At 43.6% G+C, this 20595-nt stretch overlaps 1 protein-coding gene across 1 annotated transcript in view; it reads right to left on the bottom strand.

The window, feature by feature from the left end:
• Positions 1 to 1213: 1213 nt before the first annotated feature.
• atp2b3b (ATPase plasma membrane Ca2+ transporting 3b) overlaps positions 1214 to 20595 on the bottom strand; it is a gene marked incomplete at both ends in the record, with an annotated part of 54131 nt that continues 34749 nt past the window's right edge. Inside the window, 5 exons of the mRNA XM_080732757.1 lie at positions 1214 to 1819; positions 13605 to 13787; positions 14934 to 15041; positions 19613 to 19824; positions 20360 to 20573. Coding sequence (XP_080588883.1) covers positions 1214 to 1819; positions 13605 to 13787; positions 14934 to 15041; positions 19613 to 19824; positions 20360 to 20573 — 1323 coding nt within the window. The remainder of the gene's footprint in view (positions 1820 to 13604; positions 13788 to 14933; positions 15042 to 19612; positions 19825 to 20359; positions 20574 to 20595) is intronic.

Here is a 20595-nt window from a genome sequence, read left to right as displayed (position 1 = left end):
GACTAGAGGTACGGCAAGTCCAACATCTAACCATACATATTTGGTGGGTATGGGAGAGTGCAAGTTAAACGTTTTTACTGGAGCAAAAGAGTATATTTCATAGGCGTATGCCACAGTCTATGAATCCAGGTCATTCCATGCTCTTTGCCACCATGTCAGAATAGAGTGGGCCCATGGGACTATGTACTGTATGTGGAGGCTTTCAAGGGTTGGCCAGTCAAGTTGGAGAAGCAATGGCGACCATGAGACTACAGTAGCTCTCTGCTCTCTGTCATCACTGCTCAGACTTTGACACATTATTATGCAGACATTCTCTTATGTAATTACTATTACGTTTAAATGAACAGTATCCATCGTTGCAAGTTCTGTTTTGGCTTCTTTTAGTTTTTCTTTTTCTCATAAGAGACAAGACAATACACATACAAACATAGAGAAAGAGAGAGAAAGAGAGGAAGGAAAGCTAATAAATGAAATAAATACATTATTTATTTTATAATAAAATAAAATAAATAAAAATGAGCAGATAAAGTAAAATCCTGCACAAGCTTGAAAAGAAAAAAGAACAAATGAACATAATGAAAAATAACTGAAGAAATCGAAAAATAAATAGAAATGTGAATGAACCCAACCAACCACTCAACCAAATAAATGAGACTGTGGTTAAAGCATGTACAAAGCATCACTTGTATATCGCAAGCAACATAGTGGTTTCAAAAATAGCTTTTGAAAATAACCAGAGGAATTGTGATGAGAATGGCGGTGGGTAGGCAGACGAGAACCCCAGTTGGGAAACAAACAGAATGAGTCTGCCCCCTTTGGCCCCCAATGCCTCGTGGGATGTGTAGTAGAGTTGCAGATTCATCCATGTCCATCCCGCCCCCCCTGTGCATGGAGAAGTCTACCTGTATGTGATGGGAGGAATTACAGGAGGGGGTAAAGGGGGTGGGTGGAGGTATTTGGAGGGGAGGGGCAGGTCAGGCTTTGGGGCCTGGAGGGTGTCAAATGGAGGGAAACTCTTAATGTTCGCAAGGAGCCTCCAAGGGGAAGTCTTCAATTCAATTGTCCACCCCCCCCCCGTCCCTCACTCCTTCCTGGCCTTGAACTCTGCTGAAACAGACTTTTCTCTGTCCTCAGCCTTCACCCTCACTCCACCCATACAACCCCCCCACACACCTCTCCCCTGTTGACCACCACTCTCCTCTTTAAGTCTCAGTTATAAGGAGGTCTCTACGCAATAGAGGGTGGGGGTCAGGTAAGGGAAAGAGGGCACAGGGTTGGCTAGGCTGTCCCTGTCATGATATTGAAGATGATGATGATGATGATGAAGAAGTTGATGATGGTAATGGGGTGGGTGGTCGGAGTTGTGGAGGTGATGGTGGTGGTGGTGGTGGAAGGGATTGTAAGGGCTCCGGTCACTCTGACTTGGTGCGTAATCATCGTTGCTTCTGTTGCCTCGGGTGGCCGCTGAACTGCCGCCACCGCTGCTGTTGCTGCTGCTGTTGTTGTTGTTGTTGTTCCTGTTGCACGGGGTCACGGGGAGGCTGTGCTGGCGGTAGGGGCGTGTGGGGCGGGTGCGAGTCGGGGGCGGGTGCTGCTGGGCGGGTGGGGGTGGCGGCTTGCGGTGGGCCGGGTGCAGGTGCTGGTATCTGCTGAGCTCAGACTCGTCGTCCACGTCCGTGTCGTCGATCAGCGGGATGTTGTGGATGAGGTCGTTGATGAGGAACTCTGGGTGGGCCATGAAGTTGTGGATGGAGTTCCGGGACTCGGGTTTCTCCCGGCCCTCGTACAGATTACTACGGAACGCTTTCACCACTCGCATCTGTGCCAGGAGAGAAAAAGGAGAGGACCAAAGAGGGGGCAGGGGAAGAGTACGAGAAAGAGAAAGGAGATAGTGAGAAGGTGGGAGGGGAAAGAAGACGGTGTGTGTGGGGGGGATCAGGGAAACCCCAGCGAGGCAGACAGACAGACAGACAGACACGTCCTCCAGCAGACAAAACAGACCGTCTGACAGGCGGATGCTCAGACCCAGGTGGCAACAATCCATGTTTCCTCTGAAGGTATCTGCACAGCTACAGTACAGCCCTCTGTCTTATTTTAACTCCCTTATAGGTCCATTTGGTTATATTCGTACACTCTCAAGGCCCTGACAGATAGAAAGTGTCAGGTGGTTGTTTTTAACGGCTGTAGTCAATCTGGAGAAGTCAAGTGTCAAAACATCTTGACGTGTCTTACTTAGGCTACTGTTCGGTTCTATTTTCGAGTGTCTACACAAGGTAGAGACTACCAAAATACAATGTGTGCAGCCCGGCATTGGGTTCAGTATATGTCTGTTTGTGTTTTCAAGTGCATTTATTGAACTAAATAAGCAAAGGTCTGCACAGATCCAGGAAAATAATACATTGTCTGTGAAACTACAGTAGTTTGGTCCTCCTTTGCACATACGTATTAGCTGGTGACATCAGCAAACATAAAAATATGGGTTAAGAGAAGTTCCCTGTTCTATATGATGGTAAACTAGTTGAATATAAACTCTTTGGCGCCTCAAGTTTCCCACCTCTGATGTTAATAAGTGGACTCACGTGACGTGCATCATTGTCAGAGCCTTAAGAGTCACAAATGGATAAATGAACGGTGGGGATTTTACTGTTTCCTTTTCACTGGTGTAATAATTTGGTCAGGTTTGCGGTCTGGTCTCTAATGTTGCAGTGACACAGCTGGGTACTCCTAAAGTACATTTCTACATCTTAAAGAGGAACAACACCCTGTCAGTAAACTAGTGATGTAGGTTTCACTACTGCCACACCCCATTCGTGATGTAATAGCTCCTGCTTTACCATTAAAACAGGTATACATCACGATTAACACGTGGCCAGCAGTGCAATCAAGTTGGACATTTCAAACTGTAGAGGCCAGTGCCTTTTTCACAACGTGACTTGGGGTGTATTTACTCTTTGCAGCTGATGGTCGCAAAGTCATCTCAGTGTTTCTTGACGCCGAAAATAAAGATCGGAATATGTAAACGAACTCAACATTTGTCCACCTGAACCCGTGCATCTCAAAACAAAACAAAAAAATATATAAAATATAGATCCCAAAATGAGTTAATGGACAAATGTTGTCAGTTCAGACACATCCACCAGACCAAAACATTCAGGAGCCACCATCAGAAACACCACAGAAGCTGCACAACATTCATATCATACATGCATACAGTCTGTGTGTGTGTGTGTGTGTGTGTGTGTGTGTGTGTGTGTGTGTGTGTGTGTGTGTGTGTGTGTGTGTGTGTGTGTGCGTGCGTGCGTGCGTGTGTGTGGTTGGAAGGGGTTGGTGGAGTTTGGGACAGAGGGTGTGAAATCAGTGGAAATGCACTTGCATGTATTGGAACACAATGTGCGCACACTCACACGCGCACACACACACACACACACACACACACACACACACACGCACACGTGCGCGCACGCACGCACACTTACTCACTCACTGACACACACACACACACACACACACACACACACACACACACACACACACACACACACACACACACACACACACACACACACACACACACACAGAGATAAGGATGTTTCATTAAAACAAATAGAGGAAGGAATGGCGAATGTGTTAGTTGGAAGCACGATGAAACTTAAAGTGGAATGAACACACACAACAGTAGCAGCTGGCAACTGGAAGCAAACCAGTGAATTATGTGTGTGTGCGAGTACATATTATGCACACACAGACACACCACAGACACACACGCACGCACGCACGCACGCACGCACGCACGCACGCACGCACGCACGCACGCACGCACACACACACACACACACACACACACACACAGCAAGATGGGGTGAGTCAGTCTCTTAACCATTCGAGTATATATCACTGACACACACACACACACACACACACACACACACACACACACACACACACACACACGTCCAGGCAAAATGTACTGTAAAGCAAGCCTCTTTCAGACCGACTCTGTGAAATACATGTGAACCCATTCATTTCCAATGGGGGCATGCGTGACAGTCCTTTATTCAAATCTTATCCGTTCGTGATATCCATGAAACCAATGAAAGCAGCGCTGCTGTGCGTATAGGTGTGGCTGTGGGAAATGACAGGGAAGTGATCCAAACAGAGTGACTGATGGGATTTATGGTTCTTTGAAGTGAGCTGGATCTCTGGGATCCGTTCAAAAGACTGGCTCATTTTAGTTACTTTGTAGATTTTGATTATAATTACAAATCACTTCAACCCTATATACATTTCTGCCATATTGCCATATCTGCTATTTTCAAATAATCTTTCTACATTTTATTCATTGGAAAACTTGTGAAATTAGTACTTTCTACTATTGGCACTTTTTTTGATACCAATACTTTTGTACTTTTACTCAAGTAGGCTACATTTTAATTACAAACTTCTAATTGTGGCAGAGTTTTTCTACATTGCAGTATTGATACTTTTACTTAAGTAAAAAAAATGTTATTTTTCCACCACTTGTTCATTAGAAAGGAAAGGCTCCCTACTGCAAATCGTTCATTTCAAAGAGCCGTTCAAACGACTCGATTCGTTCGCGAACACCACACCTCTATCAAACAACAACAGACACACTTCCGTGCCGGAGCCATGGTGGACTGGTGGCAGACAGAATTGCTTTCTATTAGGGATGGTCCGATCAGGTTTTTTGGAACCGATCACCGAGCACCGATCACAAAAGTTTGATCACCCGATCCCGATCAATCACCGATCCGATCAAGTTATTATTTATATTTTCTAAATGTTAATGTTTTAACTTTATTTCATTCATTCACTCATGAATTCATTTATATATTTGCCTTATAGTTATTTATCATAGCAGTAACTAATTATTCCTTCAGCACTGTGGAAATCAATACCCCAAAATGGCCTCAAGTGGGCATACTGAACGGCTGGTTGATCAGATGCACCGATCCGATCAGATCGGTGAATTTACCTTTTGATCTAAACCACCGATTATCGCCGATCATGCTTTGATCGGCCCGATCCGATCCATTGCCGATTGATCGGTAACATCTCTACTTTCTATACATTTAGACTCCGAGTCCACGGAGTTGGTCTGAAACCGCCTTAGTAAGGCCATGCAGCAGCATTCTTGCTAGCCATCGTCACGAAAAGGGACCGCCCACTTGTCCCTTTTCTGTTTTCAATGGCGTAGCCATCATTGACTCTTGTCTCGAGAGATTGATGCAGCAGTGATGACAGAGAGGAAGACTAGGATGATTGATGATGATGATGTTGGCAATGATGATGATGATGATGAAGCTGCTTTTGGGAAAACGAATGAATTAAACAAAACAAAACATCTTGGCAAAAAGAAACAGTGACATCACAGAGAAACCATGGGTTAAGACCATTGTGTGATTGGTTAGCTTGTTAGAAAACAGCATGTGATTTTGCTGAATGGTTGGAGAGCAGCTTGTCACACATGGAGAGGCAGTTAGGGGACATGCCACACACACACACACACACACGCACACACACGCACACACACACACACACACACACACACACACACACACACACACACACACACACACACACACACACACACACACACGCACACACACACACACACACACACACACACACACACACACACACACACACACAGATCACAGTGAGGTTCATGGTGCATTTCAAGGTGCTATATGCAGTGTTGTGTGCGTAATAATCACATTCTGTTGTCATGGCAGCATGTAGGTCCATGCACCCAGTTCCCCCCCCAAAGCTCAAACAAAGGAGAAGAAGCGTTGTTGTGAGGTCAAAAGAGAAAACAAGGAAAAAGTCTGAATGCAAACCAATAGACAGACAGGCACACACACGCTGGCAGAGCCATAGATAGAGACAGTTTGGCCAAGATGGTCATTTTGTGAGGACAGCGTTAAGACAACCAACTAGAATCCAAAGTGTGGATCATGAATGGATGAATGAAATATATACAGTATATAGTCAGGCAGCAGGATGAGAAGCCCAATACTGCAGTTGGCCAAACTAGGAGTATGGTCTCTATATATGGCTTTGGCATACATCATGACAGACTGACATATACAGACAGACAGACAGACAGAAAGACAAACAGATAAGACAGACAGACGGTCAAGCAGTAGGTTCAGTGCTTATCTGTTTTTCCAAAGAGCCTGTCAGATGATAGAAAAACACCTCATGCAGACTGCAGAAAGTTCCAGAATGACACTTTGCTCACTTTGTTTTCACGTTTGGTTCGTTTTCCATTTTGTCCCCATGGAAACAGTAAACATTCGAGTATATGACGCCCACTGTGTGACCAGAGGCCTGTGAGCCATGGCACTGCAGAGTTTTTATTTTATTTCTCTTTCTGGCTCTCACTCACTCTCTTTTCTCTCTCTCTCTCTCTCTCTCTCTCTCTCTCTCACTCACTCTCTTTTCTCTCTCTCTCTCTCTCTCTCTCTCTCTCTCTCTCTCTCTCTCTCTCTCTCTCTCTTTCTCTCTCTCTCTCTCTGTCTGTCTCTTCCTCCTTCTCTCTCCCTGTTGGCTGTTTTCAGCAGTGCACGATGGAATACTTTGATGTTTAAATTGCCAGAAGGATAAAGAAGGCGTTCAGAGAAGTAGGAGGCTGATGTGTGCAAAACACAGGCTGATGAGAATTAACGGCAACACAACCGCGCACAGAAAGAAGCTGTGAGGTAGATGACTAGACTCTTTTCAATTAAAAACTTTCAATCCTCACATTCCAATTCTGAGGAGAACTTTTGCCAAAAATAGCAGATCTCCAAGCTCTCAACGCCTCGCACTGCAAGGCATTGAGAGCTTGTAGATCAGCTATGTTCAGCAAAGAGGTTTAGTGTAGAGGTCAAAAAGAGCAGACCAAGAACAGAGTGAAAGGTCAAGTTTACTACGTATCGAGGTCTAAAAAAACTAACATTACAGTAACACGAATCCCACATAGACAGACTGGTGACAGTGCTGTCAAACAAGTCGATGAAAATCTGCATAACGCATTTATACAACATGTAGAGGGGGTCCCTGCTTCATCTCTCTCTCAGTTAAGGGGTCCTTGGCCTGAAAACGTTGAAGAACCCTTATCTAGAGCATAGATTTGAGCATGTGTGAAATGAAAACAAACTGGATCCATCAGTCTAGTGATCTAGAATCAAAGTTATGTTATATGTCGTATTTCGTCCTATGATGTTGTTGAAAATAACTGATCTTCCACAGAATGTCAAGTTTTTCTACTTTTGAAAATCAGTTATTTTTGGCGATGGGCACCTACATTTGGTTTAGGAGAGGCATTTACTGACTATGGGGATAGGACCCTGTATATTTTGTAATATACAGTACATGTGTTAGATGAGAAGCCATCCCAGAACTTAAGTGTCTGTGTCAGATGATCGATCTGTGCACACCAGACTGCAACAGGGCACACTGCCAAGTCTGAGAGCCACATCTGTTTTGCAATGAACGCTGGGTAGTGCAGTCCATTTGCAACCCTGCGGCTCTCTGAAGCCAATAAGTAAAAGGGGAATGGGAGACAGGGAGAGGTCAGTTTACATGAACATTTACTCCAAATTACACGACAGTACAAGCATCAGTAAGGGGACGATCACATTGAGACGCGTCGCTACAGGCACAGACGCTTCAGAAACACCTTGGCAAACAGGGGCTGTGTCAACAGAAAGCGTTGTTTTTGGCTGGCAGTGCTACCACTGTACTTGTCACTCTTGGCTAGAAGTGCTGTGACAAGTAATGCGATCTCGCCCCTTTGCACTGAAATATTTTAACAAGAGCGGAGTGCACAAAAGTGTACTGGGAGCTGTTGGCATTACCATAAGAAAACAAAGGTTTTCTAGACATGTGCATCTTGTTGTGATCCCTTAAGTTTAGATATCAGAAAACTATTGAGAAGCGATGCCTGCATGCAGTTTGAAGGTACTACTGGGAACATCCTATACTTCCCACCTCAGTGTGTTTGTAGAATGGATGGCTGAAAGAAAATCACTTTTCTTTAACATAGATGGAAAAGGATGGACTTATTTTGCATGAACTTTAAAGATGGGGTGCCATGATTTCCCCACCCCCTAAAACATGATTATCAGGTATTATGATTATACTAGGAGGAAGATTCTTTTTCCAAAAAAGTGTACAGAAAGAGTTAAAATTAGGTTTTTATGTGGCAACACCCACGGCACCAGTTCATTAAGTATGCCTGGTTGTCATGGTGGGTGGTAACCCAGCTGAAGTTAGCCACACCCACAGTGTTGGATGAATGGTAAAAGGGGAGGGGATGATTATATGATGTCACTCTATCTGTGTTTTTGGATCGGCACTTTTGACCCACAAGGTGGCAGCCTCGAGGAAGAAACCCAAAATACAAAGGGAATACATAATTCCTCATAACAACCACACCAGGGGGTCTAATGAAATACTGTCAACCTCCTAGACACATGAAAACCAGAAAAAGTACAAAACTATGGCACCACTTTACGTTGAAAGTCTGCTTTAACATGTTAATATTTTCTTGTTCTAAACTGTAACATTATCATGTAACTTTTTGTGGTCATGAAGTCACAGTAATACCTCAGAGAAGTCAGAGCTATGAGAAAGTCCATACTTTCTGACCAGCGATTGCAATTCAGAATATTCATTTGGATCTTTCCTACTACTAAGGAATTGTCCCAGATACCATGATGATGCCTTAGCCTACTTTAACGTAGCTAAAGTCCTAAATTAGCTCAGCCATCCATCTTTAATAAGTGTATATCCCTACCTTTTGAGAGACGCTACATAATCTCATACCGGTATGTGATTGACATCAAGGAACTAAGCTAAGTTAAATAAGCTCACCATTCAACATACCTTCACAGTGACATAAACAAGCATCTATGAGTTTGTCTGACTGTGGATAAGTACACAGTAAAATTATCAGTGTTAATTTAACTCCAAAGAGTGTGCAAATGGAATCAAATGGATCCATACAGGATTTAATCAGGGTTTTTCCTGCATAGAGGAATTCTTGGCGCCCTCCAAAAAAGGTTTAGCCACCCCAAAGTAAAATTCTCAATTACTGTTTAAGAATTGAGAATTAAATATGTATCCTTGGTGCCCAAGTAAGACAAACTGTTATTTGCCTAACAAATTAATCACTATAGGATTGTAGCCCATCACCTCGCCTCTATAGTTTATGCAATGGCATTCCACTCCCTTCCTGCTTTCTAATGTTCTAATAAAATGTGTGTGTGTTTTTTTTAATTGGGGTTGCCTTTACTGAAGCATAATAGACATTTCAAATGGTCAGAAATGACAAGAAGACGTGGACGGATCTTGTTAATTGTCAAGCATAGTCACCACTCCCAAACGCCCATTCTGAGCTAGAAAATAAAACCTGATTTACTGTCTCTGTTTCCCCATAAACAGAACAATTTTAACTTTAACTGACTTTGTCTGAATTGTCCTGATGTACTAAATGAAAAAGGGTTAGGTGTATGTTCCATAAATGCTGAGAATGATTCATAAATCCTGATTGCCTAACTCTGGCCTGACTTAAAACATGACTTGAATGTTAATTGATGGCTCTAATCCAGGGCACATTTAATTCCAAGTTAAATGCTTGTGCTCTGCCAATACCACTTAGTTTTTTCATTTATTTACTCACCATCATAAACACAAGAGGGCGACTGAGGGTCTAATTGAAAACACGTCACACTCATCAGTTGAGTATTAGATTTGTACACAACAATCCCTTTAAAGGAAAACTAGAAAAGTTTGCTCCTCGGAGCAGTGGTCTCCACCAGGCCAGGTAGTAGAAGTCAATCTAAGCCAATCAGGGGTAAATATGAAAAATCAGACATGTCCGTCTTGATGACATGTCTGGCAAAATCTGTTGGAGTAAAATGTGTTTTGCAAAGATCGGCCTCCTGGTGGTGCTATAACAATTTTGTTCAAAACGGACCACTCCTGCAAACCTTATATGCCAATCACAATCAGGATGGAATATGAAAAATCACACATTACTATGGAGATAATGTGTACCGATTTGCGTGACGTTCGGACAAAATAAGTAAGACAAATGAATTCAGTCTTACCATTTTAATTTTCCCCATTCAAATCAATGGGAAAAATTAATTCACTAATAAATGAATGGCCATATATGGCGATCTCTGTGACAGTCCTTATCCCTTTAATGCCCATACTATATTAAGCCCATATCTTGGAATGCCCATATACAGTATGTACATACTGTGATTTGATATATGGCCCAAGTGCGTGCCACCAAAACTGTGGGAAGAGTAGCGCAGCAAAATAAAGTTTTTCTAGAAAGATGGAAATAAAGTCAGGGAAGTACTATTGTCACACAATTGTGTCTCTTGGTGGCACTGCAGGCCTTTGTTGATCCCTTCGTCCCTCCCTTATGAGTGCTAGACTGACGAGCAAATGATGGTGTGTATGAACAGTGTAGCCTACGTGAAGGAGAGTCAAAAAGCCATCGATAGTGTCTACAGAGGAGGGAAACCGAGAATAAATAGCATGGTGTCAGCAGTGCCCACGTGAGTCTGCACCTACTACACCTACTGATGATGAAGCAAAGTGAGGTACATCTCCTACACCTACTGATGATGAAGCATAGTGAGAAGCAGGGGAGGGGGTGGGGAAGGGAGCAGGAGTAGTAAGGAGAAGCAACTCAGGAGGTGCCGTGAGTACACAGATGAGACAAGTAAATGAAGAGACAGCTCAAACACACACACACACAGACTCATATATACAAACATACAAATATAGGTTCATACATTCACACACGGACAGAGAAACATGAAACACACAGGGACCAGTCTCATCTGCGGCTCTCGTCACATCAGCTTTGCCATGCGCACACACACCCGCAAGCATACCAACACCCATATACAGACACACGCAGAACTGACAAAGAAATGGACAGAAAATGAAGGATGGTTTGACACTGTCCTACCAAGGAAGTGAAAGGATGTAGTTGAAAGAAGAATGAGGGAACGGAATAAAAACAGACACATTTAAAGAATTAAAAAAAGGAAAAAGAAAAGAAAAGAAAAGAGAAACTTCACTAAAAGGAATCTTATCAATATGCTACGCAAGAGCCTGTATTTAGATCTGTTCAAATCTAAATACTTTCAGACAGTCTACAAAACAGCATCTCTACTAGGATGAACAGATTACAACACAGTTCACACGTCTCTGTTGCCTTCAAGCCAACTGGGAACCTGCAACGTCTCCCAAAAACAGAGGACAGAGGAGAAAGTGATAACCGTGATGCAAAGACAGAGAGAGAAATAAACAGGGAGAGGAGAGGGAGAAAGAGGGTTTGGAGACATCGGAGAGAGGTGAGAGCCAAACTTGTGACGTCAGAGCTGTAGAATGCTGTTACGGGGAGAGCAAAACAAACAATTGACAACAATGGTGGCACCAAACTAAAATGAGAGGCATAGGCACAAGAATCGCAGAAGATCAGTGCGACAGAGGGCATTTCACGGGCGATAATCTCAGAAACAGCAGCGTATCACTGGGCTTTTATACTCGAAGGTTTACAGTTTAACGGAGCATTGCGTAAGCCATGTAGAAAGCCATTTGTGTTGTGATGAGTATGCATTCTACAGCACGGTGAAAGTCAAATCATAGGCTGTTATCTCGTTTTTTTTCTTTTTCTAAATAGGAGATGTTAATTAATTCTATAACATTACTATAATCACACATATCAATCACACCAATTAAGGTAATTGTGTACAACAGTAGCCAACCATAGTAACCATGCTTGACCTCATAAACAAACAGGAAGTTACATATGGTGCAGGAAGTAGGTGCCATTCTTCTCTCTGACCTTTGGGCCGATGTCAACTTTTTGCTGACCATCCCATTTTGGTTATCCACTTCTCAATGTTCTGTCCCTCATTTGAATCTGTTTTTTCTTTGTTAACAGGCAGTTTCAGGTATAATTGAAAACGTTTCCACCTCGGGGAAACAATCATGGCCTCTTTGACAGAAAGAAGAAGAATGACAAGTTCTCCCCCCACCCCCAACACCATTTAACATAAAACAAAACTCCAGGCTGGGAATGGACTAGGACCAGACCAGACCAGACCAGACCAGTAAAGACCAGGACAGATCCGTCCGGGACTGGGTGCTGTTTGAAAAGGAGAATAGAGCGGAGAGGAGACAACACACACACATACGAGCAGCGAGCCACAACCATAATACTGCAGTCCACGTGCCGTGCAGAAGTGTGTGTGTGTGTGTGTGTGTGTGTGTGTGTGTGTGTGTGTGTGTGTGTGTGTGTGTGTGTGTGTGTGTGTGTCCAGGAGAAGGAAAATGAATGCATGCATGTATTATGTTTTGCGTGTATGTCCTTCATGGTGGTCACTGTCCGTGCGTTTGCATCTACAGTACGTTAACGGTATTCATGTGTACGTGCGTTCGGCTGACTCACTCCCAGGAGCGGGGCTGGTATTGGCTGTGGCGGTGGAGAGAGCTACATGAGAGGGGGTAGAGAGTGTGTTTACGTCGTGGAGTTGACTGAGCACGGAGGAGCGCCGTCTCGCAGCACCCTGAAACGAACCACTTCGCTTGAACGTGCTCACTACCTCCATCTGCAGGGCAGAGACAAAACAGCAACACTCAGCGAAGGGGGTTGGAAAAGTAGCTCTGTGTGTGTGTGTGTGAGAGCGTGTGTGTGTGTGTGTGTGTGTGTGAGTGTGTGTGTGTGTGTGTGTGTGTGTGTGTGTGTGTGTGTGTGTGTGTGTGTGTGTGTGTGTGTGTGTGTGTGTGTGTGTGTGTGTGTGTGTGTTTGTCCACACTCTCGAGTCAGACCAAGTCCTCCTGATGAAGATTTTTGCAAATTACCCAAACAACAGGGACTTTTACTGGCACGTTCTGTAGAGCAGTGCGAGAATCAAGCAGTCAGGAGCCTGTGTATTTATCTCATAGGCTATACAAGCTCAAAGCCACCCACAACCACAGACACTTTCACGCAAGTAGGATTTATTTGTCGCTCTCTTTTAATGGATGTCAGAGACTCAAGACGTTGAGCTGAACAGAACAGTTACAGTAGCTGTGTTTGGAGAGAAGTGGAATCATTATGTTTGGCACAAGTCAGTAAAACAGGAAGAAAGGAAAGAGAGAAAGAGATTCTGGGTTTTGAAAGACAGAGAAATAATTATGCAAAGATACATCTGGTTATGCTTATCAATCAAACACACAAATCCAAATGAAAGACTTGTAACATTTTCAACATTATCTACTACAGCTAAAAAGCATGATAACAGATTAAGAAAAATTGTCCTTTGAATTCTTTCTTTCCAAAAGGCTCTGCAAAGCATGTTGCAAAAAAATCATCATCATCATTATTATTATTAGTATTATTATTATAAAGGTCAGTCCCAATTGTCCACTGCTATTTGCTTTACTCATTTTTAACCCGTGTCAACAATTTGCTTGTGTATCACATGGCCATTTGAAGCATGCCACTTTACGTTTGGGTAATAGTAAAACATTTCAACAGGAAGAGTGACTGAGTTGTCATGGTGATTGATCTCTGATAACAGTACCTGGGTTTGGATGCGATTGAGCCCTCTGAACCAGAGGATCTGTCCACGGCGCAACTCTCGTTCGGCACAGTCAATCTCTTCTTCATCATCTGCCATCTCCTCTTCTTCCTCCCCTGCGGGCTCCAGGCCGAGCCCCGCCTCTTTCAGGCATGGCAATCGCTCAGTCGGCACCGTGGCGATCAGCTGTTGGTCGGGTGACACACAGGAATAGTTTTCAGTTTTTACGATACGATACAATACAATCTTTATATTACAAAAGAGTAAGTGATCTACTTCCGGGTCATGTATCGCTAACTTAAATACCAAACCACTTGGCCAAGATGTACTACATATGTACTAAATATAGCTTAAAAATTCAAACACCCATATCACCTTTGCAAGATGTCGTTTCCAAACCTCTGTATACAGTTGTAATCGTTATTACCCTCATATTTTGCCTCTGTATAAAATAGTCCGCCGGTCAAATATGTCCGACCGGAAACGTGCGCTGCGGCACAATAGTTCCGCCACAATAGTCCCCCCCCCCCCAATTTTTTTTTTAACGTTTTTTTTTCCTTTTTTTTTTTTTCCTTTTTTTATTTTTTTTACTTTTTTTTTATTTTTTTTACTTTTTTTTATTTTTTTTTATTTTTTTTTAACTAGATGTGAGCGGCCCGAAGGGCCGCGACCCTCTAGTACAATACAATACAATACAATACAATACAATACAATACAACAGGGGTCTTCAACAGGGGGTCCGGGACCCTTAGGGGGTCCCCAGAGTTACTACAGGGGGTCCTCCAAACTTATTTTTCTCCTTTTTTATATTAACCACTTGAAACCTAGCGTCCATATTCTGAGAACTTTAGCCAAAAATATTTTTGGCAAAGAGCTTTGGTGTAAAGGGGAAAAAGAGCAGACTAAGTAGGCCTACAGAGTGAAAGGTCAAGTTTATTAAGTATTGACAGTTCAAGTGGTTGAATATCTGAAAACACAAATTGACATGAATCCAAAATACACTGACGATTGTGCTGTCAAACAATGAAACTATTTGGAATCTATGAACAGGTTGTGGGGGTCCCTGCTTCATATCTCTCTCAACTAAGGGCCTAACCTTGGCCTGAAAACGTTGAAGACCCCTGCAATACAATACAATACAATACAATACAATACAATACAATACAATACAATACAACACAATACAATAGATGTAACTGTGTGTGCTAGTATACAATGCTCCCCTTAGCTTTTGCCTGAGGAGAGGCGGAAGAAAGTGTCTGTTTACTGTAAACAGACTGTGCTGGATCAGCATGTGCAGTTTGTCTGTACAGCTTGAAGTACAGTACTTACCTGCCCCCAGAGCAGCTCTCCAACTCCCACAAACAGACACCAGAGCCACTGCTCCACATTAAGAGGGGCACAACTGAAGGGTTTCCCTCCCCACTGCACTATCACGATCTGCAGCAGAAACACAGAAAGAGACATAATTACTGTTATGCCTGCACCTGCACTGTACCACAGCTGTACAACACATAGCTACAGTAGGAAGCGTCTTTAGTGTACGCTTCTCCTAATTATTACCAGGACAATACACACTGCTACATGGCCCCCACTCTCACACACACACACACACACACACACACACACACACACACACACACACACACATACTGTACACACACACACGTGTGCGCTAGGGCATTCACCAAATATTCGAATATTCGAATAACAAAGTCACTATTCGACGTTGTTCACCGAAGTCGAATATTCGCTTATTTCGATTTTTTTTTTATTGTTTTCTCTTTAAAAAAATCTATAGTTTATAAAGCTAAATAGATAGGAAGTCATAAGAATGAGTTGTCAGTGCCCCTGGTGGATGAATTTGTTAATGCTCTATACCAGGGGTTCTCAAACCTTTTTAGGCTGTGACCCCCAAAATAAACATATTTTAACTGGGGACCCCCACCCTGACAAGCACTTGGAATTGTAGGTATTACATTTAATGTGACTTGGTTCCACAGATAAATATTGTGAAAATAGCTGATCTACATGCTCACAACGCCTCGCAAACGCCTCGTAAATCGGCTATTTTCACAATGTTCGCCTCTTGCTTACTTAATATTTGATAGTTTGGCCAGTCCTGTCGAATGTTCGACTATTCGAATACTTTGAGGTCGAATAATTCAAATACAAAAAATCACTATTCATGAATGCCCTAGTGTGCGCGCGCACACACACACCCGCACGCACACACACAAGCATAAAATGTAATCACTGCGCCATCATTTTTGTATAAATCACAAGATATCTATAACAATATTAATGCTCTACTACACAGCAATCAAAAGTGGACAAATATATAATCATGCTGATATTGCGTCTATCCCAGACTACGGTCGATGCACAGGATGACATTTTTACAGTTGCTCTTCACCCCAAATTATCTATCATCCTCTTTAAGTAAGGTGTACGGTATATATGCAGCCACTAGCCTCTCTTTATGGCCTGTAGCAGTGCCAAGTAATCCATTCTCACCACTTTACTGTCTATAGACAGTGGAGACAAAATATTTTTGTAGCCATAGCGTTTACATCATAATTGCATGAACACAGTAATATTTGTTGTTGTTTTTTTGTTTCGAGGACAATTATGACCACTTACGAAATATGGTACAAAGACACTTCAGTTAATCAGTTACAGCTTCTGCTCAGGCACAAAAAGACAATCTAATTTACATCCAGGACAAGTGCCTTGAATGAAACGTTTATTGGACAGTTTCAAACTCGAGAAATAATAGGGACAGTTTTGCTATAACTGTACCATTAAACAGGTCACACTGATAGCCGACTAGGCCACCAGGACATTAACCACATAATTCCAATGTACCTGTTTCGATTCCAGCTGGAAACTGCATATCTTATTCCCTCACCTAAACTCCTCTCTCTACACTTTTTAGTATTAAGGCTAGGGCTCCACCAAAATGACGGCGTCGTGCCGGCGTCGGACGGCGTCAAAAAATGAACCGGGGCGAATTTGAGCGTCCGACGCGGACGTTGACGTCGGCAGTGGAGCACCCTTCATTGATTAAAACGGGAGCGTTCCCAGCGTTGACGTTGACGCGACGCTCGACGTGCCCGGTGGAGCCGGGGGGTAATGAAAGCAAACATCTGCCTAAAATAAATTATCTTAATGAAAACCCCCTGCACCATCAAATCAGTAACTCAGTATAGTCAAGGGATAGTTCACCCCCAAATGACTTTCTTTCTATCAATTACTCACACCATGGAGACTTGAATTTGTGGATATTCTTTGTTTTTGTCGCATTCCTAAGCCAATAATTGGCTTAGGGAACAAAGCAGGCTCTTTGTGTCTCTATAGCAGGGGTCTTCAACAGGGGGTATGGGACCCCTAGGGGGTCCTTAGAGACGAGTTAATACAGGGGGGCCGCCAAATCTTTGTGTGATAGGATCATGTTTTATACATTAACCAAGTGGTTAAATGTCTGAAAATACACATTACTCCACCATGATAACAGTGCTGTCAAACAAGTCTAAGCTGTCTAAGGAATCTATGAAAATCTTTCTTCTGCAACACAATCTTATACAATATGTAGTGGGGGTCCCTGCTTTATCTCTTTCTCAGCTAAGTGGTCCCTGGCCTGAAAACGTTGAAGACCCCTGATCTATAGAAAAAAGGACATTTCTATCTCTTTAAATTCCGGATGGGGACCCAAATGCATTTGTGTCCCCATCCGGGATCAATGGGGGTGATACATTTACAATTATCACATTCTTGTCTTAGGAATGTGACGAAAAACTAAAAATATTATTGAACTCAAGTGAGCAATCAATAGAAAAAACTACTTTACACTTTGATGTGCGATGCACAAACATTGTGAAACTAGATGATCTACAATGTGGATATCAAAATGTGAAACTATAATGACATTGCCAAAATATAGATGCCAGGATGAAAGAGCTGTATTTCCAGCGTATAGTATACAATGTGGTCAACAGTTTCCACAGGACACCCGAACTGCTCTTGGCTGTTGTAGGAGACAACATTTTGAATGCGATCATTTACAGCAGGAACTAGACAAAGCTTATCTGAGTGACAGTGTCACCACAACATGAATGCAGTGCAGTCATAACTTTCTACACAATGTATCACATAACGTAACTCTATCTCTCTGTAGAGTTGTGTAGAGTTGGAAAGAGAGCTCCAACTTCATTCAGGGAGAAAGAAGTGACTTTGTGTATGAATTGCCAGAATCAGGGACATGCTGGGCCCCTGATTCAGCCCGGGAAAAAGAGTTGGAGAGGCCCTCATGCTGCTACTCAAAGATTTGCCATTTCAGATCATGACAAGTGACAAGCAAGTGGGCCAATTACATGAGTTGTAGTTCGTCGTTGTCGGGTGGAAACCTTGTATGTCCAAAACCGTTTGTTTTGTATTTATCATTTAAAAAATGATTTAAAGCTATACTGTGTAAGTTGCTCACCTAGAGGTCAGTAGCTCTATAGCAAACCGCGGTCGCGTCCGCGTCTTTCGGCCGTTTATCGCCGCGGACCACCCCCGCGTCTGCCTCCACCTCGCCGAGATCTATCTTTAGAGGGGTCCCTGGTTCCTGTGCGCCTACAAATATGGCCGCCGTATTGTGATAGCGATCCCACTTCAAGATGCGCTGTGATTGGCCGGCAGTGTATAACCCTCGCTGTGATTGGCCGGTAGTGTATGATGACGCAATTTTGCCGCGAAATTCTCCCCCCCTCACGGCTCATAGAAAACATATAAAGAGAAGGCTTCAGAAGCTGAAAATAACGGAGTGGGTGTTCTAAAACTTTAGCGATTTAACAGTTAGGACAATTTTAAGATTTGTTTTATAAAAAAAGTTACATGGTATAACTTTAAACTAGTGAAAACAGCCGATCTACAAGCACACAACGCCTCGCACCACGAGGCGTTGTGTGCTTGTAGATCTGCTGTTTTCACTACTTTTGTGCAACAGCCTTGTATGATGAAGCAGGGCTTTGCTTTGCGGGAAAAAAAACAAATTTGAAACTTGGAGAAACAAGGTTTCTGCCCGACAGTGACGATTTACTTTGTTGGCCGCCCAGCCCCCAAAATGGAACGAAGGACAACATTTTATTTTTATTTTTTTCCTAATGGCCGGCCTGGACCGGCCGGGAATGAACCGGCCGTTCGGGAGTTGTCCCGCTTTTCCCAATGGCCAGCACGTCCCTGGCCAGAATCTCTCTCTCTCTCTCTCTCTCTCTCTCTCTCTCTCTCTCTCTCTCTCTCTCTCTCTCTCTCACTTCACCTCTCATGCCATTCAATCTTTCTCTCATTCCGTCCTTCTTTTTACTCATCATCTGCATGGCAAAGGTCTCTGGTGCCATGGGAACAGGCTGGAGCTAATCACAGATGAACTAATAGGACAACCACACACTTCTTCCCTTTCTCTGCAGATCAAGGGTCTTCAAAAGGGGGTCCTCAGAGTTATTACAGGGGGGCCGCCAAATCTTTGTGTGACAGGATCATAATTTTATATGAACAACTTGAACCCTCGCATCCCTATTCTGAGGAGAACTTTAGCAGATCAGCCATTTTTGGCAAATAGGTTTGGTGTGGTAGAGGTAAAGAAAAGAGCAGACCAAGTACAGAGTGAAATGTCAAATTTAAGTAATTTAAGTATCGACATTTTAAATGGTTAAATGTCTGGAAAAACACATTAACACGAATCCAACTTAGACTGACGACAGTGCTGTCAAACAAGTCTACGAATCTATCTATGAAATTGATGAAACTCTGCGACTCAATTTTATACAATATGTAGGAGGGGGTCCCTGCTTTATCTCCCTCAGTTAAGGGGTCCTTGGCCTGAAAACGTTGAAGGCCCCTGCTGTAGATGAAGACTCCAACAACCCCATGGTACACACGCACGCACGCCCGCACGCACGCCCGCACGCAAGCAAGCACACACGCACGCACGCACACACGCACAAACCACTCCTCCCAGTGTGACTCACCTGAATAAGGAAGGTCCCTACGACAATGGAGCAGAAGATGGGGTTGCGGAAAATCCCATCGAAGACGTTGCGCTCGCCGTGTATCTTGCGTGCGTTGATCTCGTTGAAGAGCTGCATGAGCACGAAGGTGTTGAATATGATGGTGTAGTGCTCGGACGGCGGGGAGTGGAGCGGTGCGTTGCGGCCGCAGTCGATGTTGAAGATGTGCTCGCCTGGCAGGGAGAGGAGCGGAGGGACACGTTCTTTCATCAGTGGTGTGTGTGTGCGTGTGTTGCGGTAACGCAGGGGCGTCAGTTGGGTATGGCAGGGGTATGCAGCTGCCATACCCTGAGTCCAGGGGGGGGAAATAAAAGTTACTCTTAAATATACACAAATGTCTCTTTGTCTACTGTAACAAGGTATTATAATTATATTCTCCACACTTGTATTCTCCCCATCTTAACAAAATGGTATATTCCCAGGTTCCGCAGGTCAGCTGCACAGGTGCAATGCATTATTGTTAATTGTGGTACGTTTACTAACATGCCAAGTTTAGCTGCACTTGAACAACCGCTCCAGGCTGCCATATCCAGCCCAAGAAACTAGGGGAAAAAATAAAATGTACTTCTTAAAATAAATGTATCATGCCTGTTGCTAAGGTATGGCAACATGACTGGTGTCTTGCACGTGCGCGAAGGCGCGCGTGCAAGACACCAGTCATGTTGCCATACCTGGGTTTGTGTATGTGCCTGTTTGCATGTACAGTACCTACGAACAGCAGGGTAAAGATGATGACCAGTTGGTACACTCCATGCCCCAAGATGTTCTTCATCATGGTCAGGGAGATGAGGGGGTTGTTGCGGCCGTATGGCTTCCTCTTCAGCAGATCCTCGGTGGGGGGCTCGGTGGCCAGGGCCAGGGACGCAAACGTATCCATGATCAGATTGACCCACAGCATCTGTACTGCCTTCAGAGGGGAATCCTGGAGAGAGGTAATGAGGGAG

This window comes from Nannobrachium achirus, assembly GCF_963921795.1.
Source record: "Nannobrachium achirus genome assembly, chromosome: 9".
Taxonomy (NCBI): Eukaryota; Metazoa; Chordata; class Actinopteri; order Myctophiformes; family Myctophidae; genus Nannobrachium; species Nannobrachium achirus.
The sequence above is the reverse complement of the archived record's forward strand: the minus strand, read 5'-3'. Positions and strand labels throughout refer to the sequence as shown.